A 17829-nucleotide genomic window follows, 5' to 3' on the forward strand; every position below is an offset into this window, starting at 1 on the left:
AAACAAAACAAGAACAATATATTAAGTGTTATTTTCAACAGTATCACACCACCAGGTGATTCTCCTCGTTTGAGGCCTTTACAGATGGATCGCCTCTGACGTCATCAGCATTGCTTGTCCTATTATAATAAATAATAAATAAAAAAGGTATTTTTGTCATTGATATAAGGTGGGATTACGTGCTTAACATGATTGATTTTCTTAACAAAACTTTGAAGCGGATGCTTACAGACATTTAAAGGGCGGTGCACTGGAGACATTAAACATTAGAAAACGTGTGTGATATTGATCGAGGTTGTTGTGGAAAGCGTCTTCGCTCTAAAAAGCCACAGCAACCTGTCCCTGCTCATGACTGAGGGTGTCGAACAGCAAAAAGAGACGCATTAAAGCTCATTTGTGCTCTGCTAGTTAAGTATCATTTCAGAAGTTGTGCCTTAAAGTCGAAGAGCTGCTCTCCATCTGTGTTGGCACATTGTGGCAATATAAAGAGCAATATTCAATCTTAAAGCAGAACAGTCCAACCTAAGAGAATCATTCTGTCCTAAACCCCCCCTGATGAATGAAACATCCCATCAGTTTTCAGTATGAAAATGTTGACAGCACAGATTGAAAACAAGTGTCCTTGTTTTTTGCAAACTGGGCAATTCTGCTGTAGTTTATCACTCAGATCAGAGAGACAGCTTTCCAAGACGAATGGCTGGCTGAATGGATGTGGAGGAGAGCTGCAGCCAGCCTCGCTGTACTGAGAAGAGATGATGGGTGTGCATGAGGGAGTAGGACCAAACTGGCAGTGGTTTATGCTGACTCTCCACACATCCATCTACTACAATCTGTAGCTAATCAATCTAAAGTTAGAGACAACAAGAATAGAGCATACAGTTAACCTAAACAGTAATTGTTCTTTGCATACGCATATGGTACAAGTCACAATTCAAGCATCTTGCTTGTTTTTACCAAGCAGTGGAATTTAACCCCTTAAAAAGTTGTCCCCACCACAGCCAAACCTCTAATCTTATAAATGTTACAGTTGAAGTAGAAAATATTTACACTTATTTTTGGAAATATGAACTCTCCCTTTCTTTCTTTTTAATAATAATCTACAAACAAGGAACCCAGAGAACCTGGTCACACCCAGGCACCTTTATCCAAATATGCATTGCATTCAAATTAAACACTCCAATAGAATAACTTTTAACACGTCATTGACTAGGGTCACTGAGGTTGTTTAAACACCTTATGATACAATTTTAAGTGAGTAGCTGCAGGGGTTACAATCTAACCCCAAAGTCAGTGTCTATCACTGTCAAAAGGGACCTTACTTGAAAGTAAAAAGACTGTCAGTGGCTTTGTAAACTTCTTCGTCTTATTGTTGGTGATTCATTTAAGGATCATTTCTGTGAAACCTCTATTCATTTGGATGCTAAAGCTGCCCTCCTCTCACCCCACAAGCATCAAGCCTCATTTTCATCTAAATAAGAATCGATCTCTCCTGCTGTGCACCATCCTCCCTTACTCACAACTCTCACGGCCACAACCCCGCTTGTCTTCTCTTAGCTTGTCCCTGTGCTCTCTAGTCACTCCCTTGAATACATCACAAGGAAATTTCACCAAACTCCATGTTGGAGATCATATCTGCAGAGCACAGAAACCCATCCAGTCTTATTTACTGTTGGCCATGGGGGAAGATGATTTTATTTCTGCTGCAAACATCAGAGAAACAAATTAAGTATGAACATTAATGAGTGGATTGGTCCAAGAGATAAGAGTGATAGTGAACAAAGCTTTGACTGACTGGTACAATGTCAAAGCTTCGTTCTGCATCAGTGACCCAGCCAAACGCAAGAGATGGGGGTGAGTCACAGTGGGGGAGGGGCCTCCTCCTGAATGGTCAGGGGACACAGATGAAGTGAAATAGATGCGGCACCAAAAAGAGAGTAAATCTGACTGGGAATGAGCATGTAAAAAGGACTGCACATAAACTGAAGACTGTAGGCAAACTACAGAGCAGACTCCTTATGTATTCAAACTCTCTTTTTGCTCGCAGCTTCAGAATCATTATGGCTGATGTTTTTCTGGTGCACAAGTCCACTCCAGGTGAAAAATTGGCATATTTCTTAATTGATTTAATAAAACTGACAATGTATACTCTTTGGACATCACTTTTGACCAATTTTTTTTTTTTTTTAATAGTAATAATTAAAAAGCCTACACATGTCACTTCAAATGCAGTCCATGTCTTAAAAATCTATAGTAAATTTTTTAAAGTCATTATATTTGAATATTTTATTTTAATATTTATGTTAATAGAACAGGTTTTTAAGTTCCAAGAGGTGGGAAGTTACCTTCTCAGTCTTTATTTGATGACAAATGACAAATAATCCGGTTTTGCTGGAAGTTTTCTGAGGCATTTGGCTATTCCTATATTTCTAACAGCTGGCAGTCTAGTCTTAACAATTTCAGTTTTTACAGGTGAGGATGCACTTCATTGCAGCATTACAGAAGAATGTGCCCTAGCTATTCACCAAGCTTGTGACAATTTTGTAAAGCTAACCACTGCCACCTGCTGGTCACGCACATGGATTACCTGAACTAGTGCTATTACCAGTCCAGCTGTTGACTGAAGTCGTTTTAATTTGACACAGAAAACATAAAATTAGTTTGCTTTATGTTTTCTTTAAAAAAAAAAAAAGGCAAAAGACAGAGCAAAGAAATGATTTCCATATAACAGTAAAATTACCAGAGAGTACATATAAACTCATAAACAAGTCATAAAGAGCCATGGTCCTTTAGTGGATTGACGGCTTGTGCCTGCCTCCTGCCAGAGTGACTATGTGGTTGCAGAGGACAAAGGTGCTGCCATTAGGTTTCTGAGCGGGTCAGGAGAAAGATCCTGGAATCCTGCCTCTGCCGCTAGAGGATAGATAGGAAGACATAGCCAGATAAAATGTTAAATTGCCAGATCATTGATGAAAAGCACAAAAATTATTCTAAAGAAAAGATGAAAGACAAATAAAATCATTACCCAATCGGCCACTGGTCTCTTTCACCAATAACTGTGACTGCTCCTTGATGGACAGAAGCTCTCTAACCATCTTACACTGAGTGTCCATCTACACATTTAAAAAAGAAAAAGGAATAACTTATTGCATAACATGACAAAACAGATTTTCTTTTAAAAACTTAGTACAGATTAACTGTTTTCAAACAGGTCTGATGCCTTCACATTTAAGCAGTAGTAGTCTGTACTTAAAACCATTAAAACATGCTACTTTCTATGACAAAGCAAGCAACAAAAAAACCCCACAAACATCGATAATTAGTATTATATATTGCTAATCCTTGATTGGAGCATGTAAATATGACAACTTTGTTTAACTGAGCCACACCAAGGAAAAAACAGAAATACAGAAAAACAATTTTAAATTCAAACGTACAATCATTGCTATAGTGTGAAGCATTGGCTGCTGTCTACAGAGGAGACCGTGGTAGTCCGGTTTGTTCTGTATGAAAAGGTACTGTGATGACTGGGCCACACATGCAGTGTCTAATGACATGCCTCTTTCCTGGCCCCGCTCTATTTTTCTGAAACAAATTGAGAATGCATTATTGACACAAAACTGACAGGACAATATTGACACACTAACACGGCATTGCTAAAGTTTTCCTGAGTGATAGTACTTATGCCCACCTTTCCAGTTCCTCTGCTTTACTCCGGTGTTTGTTCAACAGCGCCTCCCAAGATTCACTTTCAGCCTGGAGCCTAAAACACAACACAGGCCAGTAAGAGAAACAGAACCTCATGTGATAGGTCACACCATCTGTGCTTTTTAAGCTTGGATGTATGGTTTGTATGAATACTTTGTGTGTGCTATTGAACAACATGCCTGTTGATGGCTTTCTGGACTTTTTCCATGGCTCTCTGCATTGCAGGATCACAAGATCTGAAAGCAAATACCAGAGGCATAAATGCAGTGTAAAATATCAATCTGTACGCCAAAACAAATACACAAAACAAACAAAAATAAATATAATAGTGAAAAAAGTATTAAAAAAATAAAAAATACAGCTACAATACCTGGCAGCACTTGCAGGAAGTTGATGACTCCGTGGTTCGCCATGTATGCTTTTGGCTAGATAACTCCACTCCTTCTGAATGTTCTCAACTGTTCAATGGAAGAAACAGATCGCAGACTAAAAATATCTGAAACTGAATATTTCTATGAAATACATAACATAAAAATGAAGCAGGACAAGCACAAACCTTGCTTTTGAAAACACTCCAGTGATGTGTTCGGCACTGACTGGAGTGAATTTTGAGTTCTCTCAATTGCCAGCTAGAGACAAAACACAGTGATTAGACCATCAGGAATTAGAGTTATGTCTAGTTATAATTAACTATGTGCACCTCTACCCTGATGCAAACCTTACAATGTACTTATTATTTCTAAAATATTCTCCTCATGAGTACTTCATTAGGAAATCTTATTTACAGCAGGTAGTTACTCTCTAATTGACTATTTTAAATTTCAGTAAGTCTCACAATTTGTTTTATAAGATACATTTTTATAACAATGCAAAACAGGTGGCTTGTGAGCTACCAGTAGCTCACCCACTGTTTTAGAGTAGCTCACCCAAAGGTTCAGAGACTATAATCCATACAAACCATGGATGCATAGTACAAACTTTAAGCAACAGAACATCACTCAGTAAATCTACTCCAAATGCAACTAAATCAAATACTCCGACATACCCACCCCTCTTCAACACCAAATAATTATTTGTCAGTCAAATTAGTTATGCTGTCAAGTTTGTTTACATCAGATGTGCTGTAGGTGATGTGCAATGATAGCAACTCTTCTGGATAACAGAAGAACAGATATAAACTAAACTTTTCAGAGAAACAGTAAATATGTTACCATGGATTACCCCTGTTTGTTTGCATTTTGGAATATTAAGTGTACTGAATTAGCTATTTTAAGTTCATATTTGTTATGTACCAATGGATGTACTGACAACTATCACTGGATTACTTACTAAGGAGCTTCTTTTTTCTCCGATTTCTAATGAGATTTATAGACAATTATTTGCAATTGTGTCACCATGTCTGTGTGTTCAGGTTTGACTGAATTGTGAATAAGATTTTTGACACCGATGTGATATCGGATGTCAGTTTTAGATATTTCGAGTAAAATGTACGAGTTAAGTCTCTTTGAATTAATTCACTACTATACTTGTTACCCTTCCACACTCACCCTCATGGATGCCTCCATCAATTTCTCCAGCCTCTCTTGCTGTGATAAGGAAGTACTTATGCTCCTGCACAAAACTAAAGTAAAACACATAAATATATGTTTATATCACAAAAACACAAATACCCTATGACCATTCTTTAAGGATTTCAAGGGGTAAAACAGACAGACATCTCACCCTGATAAGGATTGGGAAGAGCTGGGAGAGAGCGTCGGGTTATGGTGGCCCTCCTCCAGGATTTCCTCCGCGCAGTGGGGCTGACAGAGGAACTTGAAGGTTCCTCCGTGTTTTCTATCTGCATTTCTTTTTTGTCTGTCTCTGAATGTGCTTCTCCTGTATCTGGCGTCTGTGCAGTGGGTGATGGGAGGTCTGTGCGGGGAGATTTGTGTGGGGGGGCTGGACTGGGGCTTGTGGAGGAGCATCTTTTCGATGAATGTGTCACTGAGTTGACCTTGGAACACAGAGTGAATAAAGAACAAAGTACAATGAACCTCTGAAGCTCGATGAGCTCATGAATGCAGGATCAGCGGAGGTTGTTAGTTAGCTAGCAGCCCTAAATGTCAAAAAAAAAAAAAACCCTCTTACCTCATTCTGGTTTTCAGCAACGGCGGCGCTTCCGCAACTGCAAGAAAACGTGAATATACAAGCTAACGTTAAATGTACAGATTACCTACAAAATACGTTGAGAAAACTAAGTTACTACGTTCGTAAATTTCATTACACGTTTATCTTTGTAAGCTCTGCAGAGCACACCAATGAAGACGGAGAAAACTATTTAGCTGAAAATGCTTTACTTCTCTCAATATATCGCCAACTTAAATGTTAAAATCACACAACGGTTAAAAAACAAATAAGATACAAACCCGTCTTGCTCAGCTTCGAAATGTTTTTCCGCCATTTTTTCTTTCAAATAGTTTTCCTCACAACGCGCGCCCAACAAGCCAGCCCCCCTCTCTTGAAGTGAGCACCATGGGAAATGTAGTCTGATTGTAACACAAGAAAAAAAAAAAACGACCGTAAACAAGGTGCAAAGGCAAAGAGCTGTGGTTGTTGAATACTTTAAAAATGTCATTGTCATTTTTTTTTTTTTGACAAGATTTAACAAAAAAACAGTGGAAAATAATATCATGCTCATTTATATATTTGAATACTTTTGTAATTTATACTCTAGGAAATAAAATGCAGGCTAATGAGGTTCCTGTAGAAAGGTGGCCACTGGTGGTGAAGGAATCCAATACTCTACTTCTCTGCCCCAGCTCAAGTTAAGAGCAAGTGTTGACTGACTAGTTCAAAGGGTCAACCCTGGCCCTTTATGCTCTTTATACACATTGGTTGGATTTCTGACATCTACCAGAGCAGTTTTTTTGGTGGTTTACCTTCCAAGGCTTAAGATGTTCTGCTTAACAGCTTTGATGCCCTTCATGACATTTCCATTTCTCCCGACCTGCAGCAGTATGGCTCCAGCATTTCCCTGAGAGGCATCCTAATGTGTACATTTATTATGGGTTATGTGATGACCTTTACATGGGAGCTATTTCCATAGACAAACAAGTCATATTTATATGTTGGTATATACAGTACTTGTCTTAGACTCCATGGCTTTTCCTTGTGGGAATGTCTGACTTCTTATATTTTTTAAGTCTTTTTTTTGTCATTTACTTGAATTCATTGTGTCCTGGTTGAATTTTTTTCATAATTACAATTAAGCAAATTCCTGTGTAATTTTTGCACCCATATGGCAAAAAGATAGAAAATGTGTGCACAATAGCTGGAGCAAAACAAGTTAATGAAAGGACAAAATTTAAAAATGCAAAAATGAAAAAAAAAATGTTCATGTTGTTCTTTTTAAAATGACCTTTTGAATAATAGGTTCATTGATTATGAAACACACATTTAACCAAGCTCAAACATAAAGCTCTCAACTGTTTTGCAACATTTTAATCACAAAAGAGAGGCATTGGCTGGATCATTCAAAATAAGTACCTAAAATGTCCCAGATTAAGTTCATTCTTATTGTTGTTTCAATGGGAGAAATAAGGGGTCTTCAGGGTCCCATTACATAAATCACTATATAAACTAGGGAAAGTGAAAATTACCATGCACCTTGTTTTTTCCTAAAATGTATGTGCCTGTCTTTTAGAGGTTAGAGCCAATTTCTAAGGAAACTACTCGGATGTGACTCTACAATCTTGACTGTACATACTGCATATTATGCTTCTGAATATATTGTGATTTTTATCTTTGCTCTTTGTCAACTAAAGGTTGTGTTCAACAAATAATTCAGAACAGATTGATATAATTTGTGAGATTATATCACTGAGAGGAAGCCAGAGTTACGTAGATTTTGTATTTCAAGACACTTTAACAGCTCCATAGTTTTTGAATGCTTGGTACAGTACTTGATTTACAATGCAAGGGACTGGATCTTTTGAGGAAAAGCAATTTGTTTAATCTGCTCTAGTTAGTTCATCAAACAAAGGTTTATGTAAGTTTATATCAAAGATAAATAGGAAACAGTATCTAAGGTTGATCTCCTGAGATCAGCACGGTAGTTAAAATCAGTTGGTAAGTAAACACAAAGTTCACAAGTTTCAAGTCTTTTCTTCAACTGATGCTTAGTGAGCCACCATGTTTTGTTCTGGCCAACGTCATGTGTCCCATGATATAAAAGGTTTCACTGGATGGATGTCTTTCTTTGTACAGTTATACTGTATTCGTATACTCTCATCATTCCTTACTTACCTCTTTCTGGGACCAGAAAAGTTCATGACCAGCTGAACATGATCATCCTTTCCATGTGCAGACACATCAGTATTTATACTTGACAAAACACTTGACAGACTTCATAATTTGTATCTGTAAGTCTTTATAAGTCTGTTAGAGATGTTTTTCACTTTTTACAAAATCAAGGAGAGGAATCAAAAAACCCAAAAACACTTTTGCAATTCTCTTAGAGAATGCCCCCTTTGTGTGCCTGTATGTTTCATACTGGCTGGCACACAGTCTCGCACTTCACTCAATACTGCTGTCTTCATGGCCTTTTGTAGCAGAGGGGGGGGACAGATGAAGAGAGGCAGAGAGAAAGGTAGAAAAAAAAATTAAGAGTCATGAAGAAAACAGAAAGAGAATTGAAACAGAGCTGATGAAAATACAGAAACACAGATGGTTAAGAAAGGTCAGAGTGGGACCAAGGAAGGGATACACGGAGTGTACAGTACTGCTTGCCATGACTGTCTCAGCTGTTTTGTGTGTCACAACAGCTTCAATTGTCTTCCTCATCCAAAATCTTCTCTCCCTTTACAGTTTGGTTGATAAGGGCAGCGGTTGCTGTTGGCACTGAGTTCAAGAAGGCAGCCTGAGAGTTCCTTTGCCCAGCAGGAACTGCAGGACGCGGTCCACCAGCAGAGCAGCAACAAAGTCCACCACCAGAACCTGGGCAATGATCAATTTGAACTGCAAGGAAGTAAACGGGAAGCAGGTTACCTCTTGAGGTATGTCATTATTACAAGTCTATTAAGTCAAAACAGTACACGGTAAAATAATGTCAGCTCACCTCAGTTGGAATATCTACAAGAGCAAACTGTTCATTGAATTCTGGTGAGGAACCGGTAAGAAGTCCCACAATTGCTAAACCTGACAGAGCGATACTCCATAGTAGTGGTCGATTTTCGCTGAGTGACTCCATGAAGGGGTGACCCTATCACACACAATAAGAAATGCTGTGATTATTATTATACTACATTGTTATACTATTATACTATACTGAATGAGAGATAACAAATACTAACGGCATTAAGAATAGGTACCTTGTAGTTAATGGCAAAGGTGGCCATCTGCATGGCCATGGACATTATATAGACAGTGCTGTTAATTAGACTGGGTTCAAACTCTTTATATAGATCTACAAACTGCTCCACTCTGCAAGAGAGAAGGAAAAGTGAATTGTTATCATAATGTATCAATGTATTGTTAAATGTAAATATTTAACTTCTAAAGGAGAATTGCCATTTACTCTCTTATTCTCTCTCTCCCTGTCTTACTGTGATTTACCTGGGTGGACTTCTGGTCTGAGCCTCTCTGTAAAGGTACACCAGACTACAGAAGTGCACAGCAAACTGCAGCAGCACAGTCAACACCGTATAAAGATTGAAGATGTTTGGTAAGGGCCGCTCTCGTGACAATGTTTTCAGTGGCTGTGTAACAGGAGAAAGAAAGGTTCTTAATTTGGTTGATTTGTCATATAATAAGAAAAACATTCAGTAAAGATCACCTCTCCAGGAGAAACCCAGAGGCTGTATTTTCCTACATTAATTCTCACCTTTGATCTAGAGATGAAGAGGAAGCATCCTGCCAACAGCAGGCCCTGCAGGGTCGCCTGGAAATCACTGAACTTCACCCCCTCAAGGTAGAGTACAGATTGGCTGTAGGCCAGTACTAGGGCGTTGAGAGCAAGGATTTTAAACATCTGGAGCGTTGTCACTAGAGTGCAACGGCCTTGCTTTATTACATGGCAGACTGCGGACAAAGACAAAGTGACAAGTTTCAGAGGTGGAGGGGGATGTCATGTTTGAATCTTTGCATACTGCGTCAACAGCTTAAAGCTGAAAAAAATATATGCATTACTCACTGCACTGTATGGAGGAGAGTTTGGAGGTGAACGGGGCTGCGATGGAGGCATCACCCAGCTTCACTACTTGTACCTGATCCTCTTCAAGTTCCCGTAAGACTTGACTGATTCTCTCCTGTTACAGAATAAACCCTCACATTTAGACCAGTGCATTTAAACTCGATTATTCGATAAACAGCACATTTATTCTCTGTTTTGAGCTATAAATACATGTTTTTGTCAATGTTGGTAAAGTAAGAAGGGAGGAGGCTAAAATGGGAATGCAGGCTAGCATGCTGCATCCAGAGGTCCGATGAACATAAATGAATTTCAGCTGCCATATGGAGAAAAAAAAAAAGAGGGCAGAATTTACATTACTGGTGAACTATTCCCTCGAGAATCAGGGAGGAGGTCCTTCCTGAAGACACACACCTTTTGAGCTGCAAGCTGCTCCTCTCTCTGGGCCATCATCCTCTGCCTGGCTGCCCTGGAGCTCAGTTTGCCTCCTGCACTGACAGGTGGTAAAGGTCTGGGTTCTGCTGTGGAGGCCTCCTTCTCTCTCCCCCGTTTCTTTTTTTCGGGCATGCGCTCAGGGGCATTGGCTAACAGGGCAACACCTGAGGAAAAGCACAACTATCATCACTGCTTACTGTTGGGGTTATACATCGCCACAAAGCCTGTAAGTCTCAGTGGTTGATAAATCTTACCTATGTGGGCATGTTTGAGAGCTCCAACATCATTTGTACCATCTCCACACATCAGTGTTACATAACCCAGACCCTTTAGACTGGTGATCACAAATTCCTGAAACACAATAGACAACCATCTTTATAGAATATCACTTACAAAAAAACAAAACATCCTTTAAGCTTGCCCTTAGAGACATTTACATTGTTATATAGAGTGCCACCAATCTATCATACTCAAAATACTGATTCCCTAGATTTCCCAAAATGCCTCTCAACAACCCCCAGAGAAATATACCTGTCAGACAAACTGAGCAGTGTCCCCTTGTTAAAATACATGGCTTTCGCTGCATTGTAGTGAAGACTACTGAGACTACTATCTGTCTAAACTCTCCTTTGTCTGTGATGGATCTTACTGTGTTATTGGTGAACAAAAGCATTTGCTCTTTGGCAAAAACCACAGCATCTGAAATTGGATGTCCAAAAACTCCACTATAGCTGTGGTTTAGAAACTTTGCTGTACATGTTTAGACAGTTATCGATGGTGGGCATTTCCTTAGTGAGCAGAACATATACAGTGGGTTCCAAAAGTCTGAGACCACTTTGTTTTAAGGGACATACAGCTGCTGCTTTAGGACCCACCTTCTGTTTTGGACTGACACGTGCAAACACTTGAATGTGAGGTAAGAGTGTGTGGAGTAGCCGAGGGTCACAGCTCAGTCTGGCCAGCCCTTCCCCTGTTACACACAAGTCAAACTGATGCAGGAATGAAGAAACTGAGGGAGGGGGCAATGGTACGTGTACACTGCCATCAATGGATTCCCACTGCCATTCACCTGTAAAACAAAAAAAACATCAAATACATAATGCTGCACTTTGTCTGTGTCTTTGGTCAGAAAAACCTACTGCAGACAGATTACTACAAGAAACTTTGTGTCCCTTAGCTACAATCTTTGTTTCTGTTCTCTACTGGCTTACTTGAGTAATACATATAATTCTGTAAAGTGATGACTTGTCTTACTCTGATTGGGGGATGGCTGCAATATGAGTGTGTGTTCTTTCTGGATGAAGTGAAGCTCTCTCGCCACATGGCATGCTGTTAGAGGGTTGTCGCCCGTGATCATCACCACCTGAAAGCAGAGAGAGAAGAATTATCCACCTTAAAACTATTCTGTTTGAGTACGTGTGCACACTTGTGTGTAGTCAGCTAATTTACATGATGAGATGCTTCCTGGATCTCTCTGATGACAGCCTTGCTGTCACTCTTTAGGGGGCAGGACACAACCATGAACCCAGCAAAATGCAAGTCACACTCCAAAGCATCGCGGCTCATCTCCCGAACCTGTTTGACACAAAAATATCCAGCTCAGTTTTTGACAAAATCATTTTTTCAGGTAACATTACTCACACCAGTGACCAGTGAGTGACAGACACATCAGACAATCTCTGATAGTTTTGAGTAAAACTAAATAACCTGTTGATGACTGAGGTGTCCCATCTCTTTATAACCCAAGGCCAGCACTCTAGCGCCTTCCCGAGACATTTCCCTGTGGACTTCGTCGTAACTTGCTGGACATTCTGCAAACTACAAACACAGCCACATTATGACACCAGTAGGTACTCTTGATTAGGCTAGAAAAAAGCAGAGTATGTATTAAGGATTGTGTCTGCATGTACCATTCCTCTGAGTGTCTCTGGAGCTCCTTTCACAGTTGAGATGTAGCACAGTTCAGTGGAGCCCATTTTCTCATAGGAGGCCAGGACTGACATCCTCTTCAGAGCACTGGCAAAGTGGAAACGCTGGTGGATCTTAAGTCCCTGGGTTTTGATGCCTCGTGGGAACACCTTTTCATCTGGTCAAGAGTCAGTGAGACAACAAGACACACATTTAAGCATTGTGCTGTTAAGAGCAAAGTTACGTAGATGCATTATTATCTCCCATTTAAAAGTGAAGCCACTAACATATCACTCACTATGTAAGATCTACAGTAAAAATGCAAATGTTTGCCTGCATTTGAGGAACAGCATTATCCCAAGATGAACTGTTTAAATTGCACTGCAAAGAACACAACAGGTGTGGTGAAACCAGACAGTTTGTACTGCAAATCAAAAACACAGTGCCCAAATTTGAGAGCCACATGACGTGTTCAGTCACACACCTGCCACTGCCCTGCACTGCGCATTTAGTGGAGGTCATATTCCTGTACCTTTAGTGAGAGTCCAGTCAGCAGCGGTCAGCATGGCCTTCTCCAGTGGATCTCCGACCAGCTGTCCATCATCCAGAGTGACCAGTGAGTGACAGGTGGCCACCACCCGATGCGTCTCAACTGGGATCTCAGACACAGGCATCACCTCCTTTCCCTCTCTGTCGTAAATGCAAATATCACTCAATACGCTCCACACAGTGCAATGTTGAAATGTTGAAATGCTGTAAGCCTAAACAATAGTTTAGTATGCTTTGTGTTCATGCTTTACAAATTATGATTACAATACCAAGAAAGGTGGGCAGAGTTTACCTAAGGCCTGCTACTCCTCGTACCACCAGACTGTCACTGGTCAGTGTTCCTGTTTTGTCGAAACAGCAAACCTCCACTTTCCCTGCAAATGGTATCCTGAAGGGCTCTGTACAGAAGACATCTAGACAGGAGTAGAAAAAGAAGACACAAATGAACCACTGCTGTTACAAGCTTTGCATTATAGGCTGCTTTGTCAAGATCTCGATATATATTCCACACACATGCAGGACAGGAGCACAAACAGACTTACAAAGTTTAGCCAAGGCGATAAGAGACGTGTTAACTGCCAGAGAAAGCTCTATGGGGAGTTCTGGTGGAACCACTGAGGTGAGGATTAGTGTGCACTCCAGAAACAGCTTGTAGCGGTTCCTACTGAGATCCTTGGTCCCTGAGGGTGTAATACAAAGTGCAAAGATAGTAGTATTTAGATATTACTTTTGGCCTCAACTCCAGCTATTAACTATCACTTTGACTAGGATAATGTCTGTGTTAAATAAGGATTACATCATAATGAGTTGATTCTGTGCACCTCACCTTCCACCCACACATAAACAGCTGCAGCAATGGCAAACACAAGCAGGAAGAGGATGAAGATGAAAGTCTCCAGGTTGTTTGCCGTCACTCTCTTCACACCAAAGAGGATGGTCCGCAATAGTTTACCCTGGAGGAAGGTGTGCACATGCAATCAGTACGCTGTCACAGCTGACTCAACATGCCCTACGCTGATATGTTGTCACAACAGGAATTAAAAGGCATGACAAGGAAAAAAGGGAGTGTAGCCATATAGACGTCCAGAGCAACATCCTCACCTGAGAGGTGTAGAATCCCGTTCTCAGTACATAGGCCACACAGCCGTTGTCTACAGCTGCACATAAAAGAAGAGGTTTAAGAGCTTGCACCTTGTTTTGATGATAAAGATGGCTGACAGGTGGACTATTGAATTCAATATCTCCATAGCCAGTATATGTTATTAGTAAAAGACACATGGAAAGAAGAACTGGCACTTACGTTTAAGTCCAGCACTAGCCTTTAAAGGGGGGCTGTGCTGGACCACTTTTGTCCCACCGGAGATGATGTGGAGTCGAGAGTCTGTCTGAAGGTCAAGGACTCGCTCTGGGTCCAAGTCTTCTACTGGCTCCTGGACAACCCATATAGTCAGCAGTTATTACGATATCCCACAATAATCCCATGCCATTTAGAGTAGTTAGGGCTTACACTCCAAAGTCCATAACCTCAGTTCTGTATAGTCAGTTTTTCTCTGACCATTGCCTTGGGGGTATTAAATTTTAAAAAATGCAAAAATTAAAAAAACAAAATATTTTATTTATGTTATTTACATAATTTATGTGTACTTTATTTCTGCCCAGTGTGAGAGTCTCTACTGCGCTTTGCTGTCTTATACAGTCACATTTTTCTCCTCTTCAGACAGTTCACCTGTCTCTACTCCTCTCAGCTCTGTTCCGCTGTGTGCATCTTAGCCCTTCCCCTCATACACATGATGAAACACAGCAGAGAAGAGTGGAGACAGGTGAACAACTTGTGATTGTAAGTGCAATAAAAGCTTTCCAACAAGTGTTATAAATCCCTCAAAAACCAAAAACGGATAGATGTCGCCCTCAAACATCTGAAAGTCAGGCCAGAATATCAGTGCATCAGGCAATGTGGTGACAGCGGTGAGGATGCTAGCAGCTCTGCTGCTAATGACAGGGAAGCTAGTCCCGGTCAGACCACTCGCAACCCCCCGATCACCCCAAAGCAGTCAACCAAGGGGAAGCGCTGATAGTGTTATCATGTATTTATTAGTGTGCCTCTAACCTTCATCTGGGGCACAGACTCTCCAGTCAACATGGCCTCATCGATAATGCAACGACCCCTGAGTAGCAGCACATCACACGGCACCAAGTTGTCCTGGGGCGACCGTCCTGTGCAGGACAGAGTACACATATGACACACGCTAACAGCATGAATCTCATGTCTGTGGTGAGAGCAAAAATGTTGACAGGACACTTACCTATTGAGACGATGTCACCAGGGACAAGCTCATCACTTGAAATGGGTCTCCACTTCCTGTTGCGATATACCTAGCAGAAAATACATGAAATAAAATTAGGATGTTTCAAAGACACGGAAAATATTCTTTACTGCAAACTGAATGTTTGTTTGTAAATGTAACATTTAATATAGTGCATTTGAAGTTTGATTAAGCCTACCTGGATCATGTAGGGCTTGTTTCCCATGCGGCGGATTTCAGACATATTCCTCATTTGCTGCTGGACCAGTGAGGCCTCAAACGCCACCAGCATGAACAGTGTGAAAACGCTGTAGTACCAATACTCGTCCAGACACCAGAGCCCCACACAGAACACCTGATGGATGTCAGAGGATAGATAACATTACATAGATATACATGCTATGACCAGGTCAAACTATTTTACTAATTTTGCAATAAAACCAAGAAAGGCACAAAGAAGCATTCACACATACACATACCTGGAAAACAAAAAAGGGAGCTGTGGCCCTCTCTTTGAAGAGCTCCAGGAAATCTGGCACAACCATCTCAGCACGATTGGTGCCATAGCGCTTTTCCGCGGCTCTGAGCTCAGCTTCCTCCTGGTAGCCACGCCAGGACTGAAAGTAGCCCATTGGGTGGCTGATGGGAAATGCCACTGGAAGGAAACATTTCTTCTCCTTGTGGTCAAAGATGTAGCGGATTTTTTGAAACTCAAAAGATAGAGTCCCCTCCCCGTTCTCATCCTGCTGGTCAGAATAACAAAAAAGAAAACTTTAAACTTTAAATTACAGCATTCATTCAAGAAAGGCACATTAGTATTTTCTTAAAACTGGAAAAAAAACATTGATACTTTAGGCAAATCACATCATAACACATTGATTTATCTAACCTAACCAATTCCACTTAAGCTTTCATGGTATCTGAGAGGAGTGCATCAAGATAATGATACGCTCTTTAGACAAGTCCAATCACAAATGATAAAAGAAAATAATGACAGTTTATTGTTGGCCTACATTCAAGCCATGCCAAACCAATCACAACACAGAAGTGATGAAGCCAATGATGATTTCACCGGTAAGATCAAGAGACATCTCAGAGCCTAATCTTGGCGGACAAAGAACTTGAGATCTTAGACATGTTCTCAATTAAGACAATTAAGACATTCGCTTGGAAAATCCTGAGAGTACACATGTGAACATACCTGGTCCCTCTGTAGTGCCACGAGTTCGGCAGAACCGTTGTTAGGAGTAGGTATGACCTTTGCCAGCGTAGCCTTGTTTGGGTGTGGTTCCTGTATACCCAAAATGAACAGATGAGACATGCCCTGACACATAGCTGCTGGATCAATGTGATGTTTTGGCACAAAAAAGTCCTTCACAAATGAAATTTGTACCTGATTATTCGGTTGATCTATTGAATCTATTAAAATGTTTTTGTAGGATCTAGACTCTTCTGTACAAGTGCAAAAACACAGAAATACTGAACAACATGTCAACCATCTGTTGCTATAACAATATTGTAGTAACATTTTTAATATTATGTCATGACACACAATCTTCTCTTTTAAATTGAGAGTGCGATGCCAAAATTTCTATGAAATTCTCTTGAATGCGAAAATAAAATAATAGCTTCAGTCTCACTTCCCATTACCATGCCACAAACTACAGCTGGACACTGAACAGGTGATTTTTCCATACCCAAACAGATACCTTTATATATATCAATCAGCAATCAATCTTTAAGTTTACACAATGCATATTTTGTTGATATTTATATGTATTAACTTTCTCTTGCTTGAAGGAGGTGTAATGTCAGAGAAAGTCACAACTTAAAACGAAGATAACAATGTGGCAGTTGTGATGAGGAGTACCCTTTAATCAGAGAAATGTCATTGCTGAATCAAACTTGCAGTGACAGCTTCATCATTGGCGTGTTTGAAGTCTGTGCTGTGGCTACAGAGGCCCCCCCTAAAACATATTATCCACGGTTCAAGCCCAACACCTGGCCTGCTGTAGTGCCTTTGAGCAATTCATTGATTCCTCGCCTGCTCCTGAGCTCATGCTGTCCCTGACTTTTGAGCTCTATATAAGCAGAGTGGGGGGGAAACTGAGGGTTCCCTATAGACCTCTCAGTATTATTGTTGTAATTAATGATGTTTACCTTGGAACAAGTGAGCCAACAATGCGCATGCACGGACCAATAACCAGAGAGTGCTGTGAGGACGTGCGCGATCCCGATAGCGGCCAGCGCCAGGAGGCCTGCCTCCGGATACTCGGAGGCGCCGTACACCCCTAACCACACATACAGCCAGCCCGGGTAGAGAACGGCGAGAAATGGGAGGACAGTGCCGTGCAGCAACCGGGGTCTCCGCCTGTACAGCGTCACCGAGCTCACCAGCTCGTCGCCGGTGCCGCTGTCATGCTGGTTGTGGTTCACAGAGGGGGCCATTTGCAGCTCACCCGGTCCTCGGATCCCGTCTGCAGCCATACTCCCCTCTTTCTCGGCGTCGTTCATCGTACTTTACTCACCCCTCTGGCCCCCTCTATCATCCACCACCCCCGTCGTGCTGTAACCGGTGAAAGGACGATTGTACACCCGGAGCGGTGCTCGGTTCAGCCTTCAGAGCCCGTTTACTGAATCGCTCTTTCTCTGGCCGTGGCTTCCGCATACGTAAACACGCAAAGACACGTAATGGTCGAACCGCAAAAAAAAAATAAAAAAAATCAAACACTATTATCTTCCGCACTGCTGCACCGGTTT

The 17829-nt window shown here is 41.0% G+C and overlaps 2 protein-coding genes across 3 annotated transcripts; both read right to left on the reverse strand.

Annotated features, from left to right (window-relative positions):
* Positions 1 to 2107: 2107 nt before the first annotated feature.
* LOC139614766 (kinetochore-associated protein DSN1 homolog) lies at positions 2108 to 6234 on the reverse strand. The gene is made up of 11 exons (XM_071472326.1): positions 6114 to 6234; positions 5836 to 5872; positions 5428 to 5701; positions 5253 to 5326; positions 4262 to 4334; positions 4076 to 4163; positions 3885 to 3941; positions 3689 to 3760; positions 3435 to 3582; positions 3023 to 3110; positions 2108 to 2910 (listed from the first exon to the last, which is right to left on the reverse strand). Exons 1-11 carry the CDS (start codon positions 6146 to 6148, stop codon positions 2828 to 2830), a joined length of 1029 nt encoding a protein of 342 aa, XP_071328427.1. The 5' UTR covers positions 6149 to 6234; the 3' UTR covers positions 2108 to 2827.
* A 1862-nt stretch (positions 6235 to 8096) lies between these two features.
* Positions 8097 to 17722, reverse strand: atp13a1 (ATPase 13A1). 2 transcript variants are annotated; one of them, XM_071472346.1, is made up of 25 exons: positions 17230 to 17722; positions 16271 to 16360; positions 15549 to 15812; positions 15269 to 15424; positions 15070 to 15139; positions 14874 to 14980; positions 14067 to 14196; positions 13868 to 13923; positions 13593 to 13719; positions 13309 to 13446; positions 13059 to 13179; positions 12750 to 12907; positions 12220 to 12395; positions 12017 to 12127; positions 11759 to 11884; positions 11564 to 11672; positions 11185 to 11378; positions 10564 to 10660; positions 10289 to 10473; positions 9878 to 9992; positions 9569 to 9765; positions 9301 to 9443; positions 9057 to 9168; positions 8804 to 8947; positions 8097 to 8703 (listed from the first exon to the last, which is right to left on the reverse strand). In XM_071472346.1, the coding sequence occupies exons 1-25, from the start codon at positions 17581 to 17583 to the stop codon at positions 8593 to 8595; spliced, it is 3591 nt and encodes a 1196-aa protein (XP_071328447.1). In that variant the 5' UTR covers positions 17584 to 17722; the 3' UTR covers positions 8097 to 8592. The 2 variants fall into 2 exon arrangements, with proteins under 2 accessions (XP_071328447.1, XP_071328437.1); XM_071472336.1 differs by having other exon boundaries at positions 15549 to 15815.
* Between the last annotated feature and the right edge of the window lie 107 nt (positions 17723 to 17829).

Source organism: Trachinotus anak, unplaced genomic scaffold, assembly GCF_046630095.1.
Source record: "Trachinotus anak isolate AG129_WGS33_773 ecotype Australia unplaced genomic scaffold, CSIRO_AGI_Tana_v1 ptg000003l, whole genome shotgun sequence".
Taxonomy (NCBI): domain Eukaryota; kingdom Metazoa; phylum Chordata; class Actinopteri; order Carangiformes; family Carangidae; genus Trachinotus; species Trachinotus anak.

Excerpts from the sequence above, each read along its gene's own strand:
- atp13a1 (XM_071472336.1), bottom strand. The coding sequence starts at position 17,583 with ATGAACGACGCCGAGAAAGAGGGGAGTATGGCTGCAGACGGGATCCGA. Across the intron at positions 13,924-14,066 it reads GGCTAGTGCTGGACTTAAAC|CTGTAGACAACGGCTGTGTG; the intron begins GTAAGTGCCAGT and ends TTTTATGTGCAG. Across the intron at positions 8,948-9,056 it reads CCTTTGCCATTAACTACAAG|GGTCACCCCTTCATGGAGTC; the intron begins GTACCTATTCTT and ends TGTGTGTGATAG.
- LOC139614766 (XM_071472326.1), bottom strand. The coding sequence starts at position 6,148 with ATGGCGGAAAAACATTTCGAAGCTGAGCAAGACGG. Across the intron at positions 5,873-6,113 it reads TTCGAAGCTGAGCAAGACGG|TTGCGGAAGCGCCGCCGTTG; the intron begins GTTTGTATCTTA and ends GTTTTCTTGCAG. Across the intron at positions 4,164-4,261 it reads GGAGTGTTTTCAAAAGCAAG|TTGAGAACATTCAGAAGGAG; the intron begins GTTTGTGCTTGT and ends TCCATTGAACAG.